The sequence below is a fragment of the Phalacrocorax carbo genome, chromosome 19 (genome assembly GCF_963921805.1).
Source record: "Phalacrocorax carbo chromosome 19, bPhaCar2.1, whole genome shotgun sequence".
Lineage (NCBI taxonomy): Eukaryota > Metazoa > Chordata > Aves > Suliformes > Phalacrocoracidae > Phalacrocorax > Phalacrocorax carbo.
This window is the reverse complement of record NC_087531.1, coordinates 2,339,932-2,344,199: the sequence shown is the minus strand read 5'-3', so window position 1 is coordinate 2,344,199 and position 4,268 is coordinate 2,339,932. Positions and strand designations below refer to the sequence as shown.

Here is a 4,268-nt window from a genome sequence, read left to right as displayed (position 1 = left end):
CTCCACATGATGCTGCTTGTGCTGACAAAATTCTCCTTTCACGTGTTTTAGGGTGAAACTTTTGGTCTCGGTTTTGCCTCAGGCAACCCCTTGAGAAACTGGGTGAGAAAGGCAGAAGTAACGCTGGAACTAGCTCCCGAGTAGGAGCAGAGGATAAACAGCCATAAATCATGGGATTACTGTAAGCACGTCCATCCCGTGGCGGGAGCGCAGTTAAAGACCAGGCGCTTGGCTCAACTTCAGGACATTTGGGAACAGCTTTGCCTGCCCCGGCCAGCGCCGGGGGGACCTGCCCGTTGCCTCATCCCACTGGGTGTTTCTCATCCCTCTGCTCATGTTTTTTGGTCAAAGCATCCCTTAGGGAAGGTGAGAGGTGGGTGGTCCCGTGCCAGCTTTGGTGGCTTGTTCCCACCGCAGATTTCCTCTTTGCCGGTGCGTGGGGAAGCCCCGGTCTGGCACAGCACTTCCCGCCGCACGTGGCCCCACTGGATCCGTGCCACCCCGGCATGCCCAGCTCCTTCCCGACCGTCTTCAGGCTGCCCAGGGATGGCATAACCCCAGCCACTGTTGCTTCAGGAGGGACGGGACCTGGGGCAGAGCTATACCCTGGCTACACCTGCCACCGGCTGCTCAGAGGAGCCGCTGCTGCAAGTCGGTCTGCGGTGTCGTCAGCTGGGTTGGTAGGACAAGGTCCAATGCTGATCCGCCCCCTCCTCCGTCCATGTGCCGGCATGAGCCAGGCTGCCTGGCCGCCACTTCCCTGCTTCGCTTCTGCTTCAGAGAGGTTTTAGGGAAGGGGCTGTGTGCCTGGCTCAGCCCCATGCGATAACAGGGACCCGAGTACCAGCGGGGACCGGTGCAAGGCAAAGGACGGAGAAGGCAGCCAAGGATGCAGAGATGTTCAAGCTGTGCCATGATGCTGCCCGCAGCGCTCGCCTGCCCGCGCATCATCCTCTCTCCATCACCCCCTGCCACCCGCTCTGCCGCCTCCGAGGCCATCGGATGTTGCCCATGACTGCTTGCCCTGCACCGAAGGGGCAGGGAAGGTGAGGGGGATCCCTCCAGCCATCAGCTGGTGTGGAAATCCACAGGGGAAACAGGATGTGGAAGGGAAATGTTTGTCTCTGAGAAAAAGTATTACATTTTTCATCTCCACAGCTGCAAACCAGCTTGTAAATCACCCAACTCCAGGACTGTCAGAGCTCCCATATGAAATCCCAGGCGGAGAGGAGAGATTCCTGCTGGGTGTTTACTCCGGCGTCACCCGCCAGCAGCCTGGGATGGGGAGGGGGGGATGGAGGGCGGGCAAAGTTCGGCTCCTATAAAGTCAGGTCTGGTCCACTTCATTCATTCCCCTGGCAGCATTGCTGGGAGCTGCACGTCCAGCCTTTGCACAAGAGGTTTTGCAGATAAATCCCCCCGGACCACCAGCTGCCTGCGCGATGCCGAGGGCACTGCGGGACGTGGGGGCTGCCCTCACCTGCCTCCAGCTCCTGCTGCTTCTTGTCGGTGTGGAGCTGAGGCCCCACGTGTGGGATGAGGACAGGTTCCAGCTGGAAGCCATCAAAAAGGGGATCCTGGAGCGGTTGGGGATGTCCGCTCCCCCCGTGGTCCGGCACCGGCTGGACCGGGAGAGCATCCGGAGAGCGCAGCGGCTGTACCAGCAGAAAGTGGCTGAGCTGATGTGGAACCAGAGCCGGGAGGAAGAGGGAGCCGTGCCCGGGACCAGGCGCCTGCATCGCCTGACTCCCACGCGTAAGTGGCCATGGCTCCACGCACATCCCGCGACCCTCGTCCCCCACGGGCACACACGTGTGTGTGTGTCCCAACGTGTCCCTGCTCGGGCATGTCAGCCCGGCTGCCTCGGCATGTGCCGGGACATGACTGGGCATGAATCGCGGTGGCCACGGTCATCCCATCTCAGCCACTTCCCTTGCCCCGGCAGCGGGGAGGAGCCACCGGTTCAAGCTGTTTTGCTTAAAAAATGCAAAACCCAGTGAATTTGGGATGAAAGCTTTGACAGCGTGGTGGCGGCTGCGGGTGCTCGGAGCAGGGTTTGAGCCGGCTTGGGGGTGAGCGGAGGGGAGGTGTCATCCATCAAGCCCCAGCTGGCTGCTCCATGCATTTGGGTTTTACCTGGATCTGGGGTCATTTAGGGATTTATCTGGATCTGGGGTGATTCAGGTCCTGCTGCTTGGGCTGGGGGGGACACAACTGGGGCACGGGGTGGGGGGGGCCACCCCTCTGGGTCCTGGGGCATCTGCTTTGTCCCCAGCTACCGCCCTTGACGAGACCCTCAGGCTGGGGCTCCCTGACGACGGTGGGTCCCAGCTGATCCAGGACTGAGGGTGGAGCTGGATTTCCCCAGCCTCGTCATCCCTTGGGATTTGGGTGATTCCCCAGAGGAAGCAGTTTGGCTGCCTGACAAGAGCTGGTCACAAGCCTTGGCTGGTGGGATGGATTGCCAGCTCTTACATCAGCTGTCCTCCCTGTCCCTGCAGTGCTGCGTCGGCCGGACATCCCCCGGGAACACCAAGACCCCCAGGGAGACCAGGACCCCCAGGGAGACCAGGACCCCCGTGGCCCCTACTGCTACCATCTCATCCTCTCCCGCACTGAGGCTTTCCACCGGCAGCTCCGGGTGGTGCAGGCAGAGCTGAAGCTCTTCAAGCAGTCGCTGGCATCCCCTGGCATGTCCCCACTCAACACCTCGGTGCACCCCCGTGTCAGCATCTACATGCTGGGGGGGTCTCATGGGACCCCCCAGCTCCTGCATAGCCAAGAGCTGGACCGCCACGCCCCAAGCCTGGACCTCACAGCGGCCATCCAGCCCTGGGCTGCTGGCCCCGAGGACACGCTGCACCTGGAGCTGGCCTTCACAGCTGACGTCTCAACCTTGCTGACCACCTCGGGGAGCGAGACCCTGGTGCTGGAGGTGGAAACCCACGAGACCACAGGACGGGGGGCCAGGAGAGCCCGGGGGCTGGAGGAGGAGTGCAGGAAGAGCGATGGGAAGTGTTGCCTGAAGTCGCTCAAGGTCTCCTTCCAGGACATCGGCTGGTCAGACTGGGTCATCGCCCCCAACAGCTACTATATGAAGTTCTGCGAAGGTTCCTGTCCCCACAACTACAAGCCGGCCAGCATGCATGCCCAGATCAAAGCCCGCATGCACTCCCTCTCCAAAGCCACCCCGCCGCCCTGCTGCGTCCCCGCCAGCTACGACCCCATGGTGCTGATGCACTACGACAGCGAGGGCAGGTTGGTCTCCACCCTCTTTGAGGACATGCTGGTCACCAGGTGCCACTGTGCCTGATGGCATCACCTCTGGCTTGGACTGGGACCTGTCACCGCCTAGATGGGGCAGAGCCTGCCTGCTTCCCGGCAGCTCCGGCATCCCAAAACCCCAGACCCCCGTAGCCCAAAATGCCTCCACGTCAGACCTGGCTCCACCGTCCTGCTCAGCTGCAGGGTCTTCAGTTGTGACCCTGCCTCCAGAGGCCACAATAACTTATTCCCCCCTCTCTTCCCTTATTTAAAACCATATTTTATTTGGTAGGTGCATCCTTCCCATCTGAGAGAGCCCAAATGGGCCGGGGTGGGTCTGTCCCTGGGTGGCCGCAGCCCACCTCACGTCTGAGCATCATCTCTTCTCTGCTTAGAGACATATTTATACATCCCTCTTATTTATTGCTAACTTATTGTATTTTATAGCGAAATACCTTTTGGGGAAAGTTTTTTTTTGTGTGTATTTGTATTTTATATATTTCTATAAAACAGAAATAATGTAATAATGTAAATTAATAAAGCGATGGGAACAGGGATGCTGGCTGCTCCTCCTGCACAATTAGGTGTGGGCCTCTGACGGCACGGGGGGAGCAGGCATCGGAGCCCTGCAGCAGGTCGCTTTCAAGCAGGGGTCCTGCGGCTCAGCCCCCCCTCCGCAGAGGCCTGACTCCATACAGATTTCCCAGTAAATCCTTATGGCTTTCCAGGGCTGGGCCAACCCCATCCCCACCCTGCCAGCAGCTGCCGTGGCGGGTGAGTAATGCCTGGGCGATGCTCACAGAGACCTTTGAGTTGTTTGTGTCCTTGAGATGTGTGCTGGGCACAGCCTTGACCCCCTGGGCGGGACGTCCAGCTGGGACATGGATGCAGCACAATTTCCAGGTACCTCTGGCCGTGGGACCTCGGTGACACCAAGGGGTGGGGGAAACGCTGGCTCCCCCAGGCTGTGCCACTGCGGTGGTCGGTGGCACACATCGTGTCCC

At 60.2% G+C, this 4,268-nt stretch overlaps 1 protein-coding gene across 1 annotated transcript; it reads left to right on the top strand.

Annotated features, from left to right (window-relative positions):
* Positions 1-688: 688 nt before the first annotated feature.
* On the top strand, positions 689-3,821 carry GDF15 (growth differentiation factor 15). Its single transcript, XM_064469771.1, has 2 exons — positions 689-1,755; positions 2,502-3,821. The coding sequence occupies exons 1-2, from the start codon at positions 1,443-1,445 to the stop codon at positions 3,311-3,313; spliced, it is 1,125 nt and encodes a 374-aa protein (XP_064325841.1). The 5' UTR covers positions 689-1,442; the 3' UTR covers positions 3,314-3,821.
* The last annotated feature ends 447 nt before the right edge of the window (positions 3,822-4,268 follow it).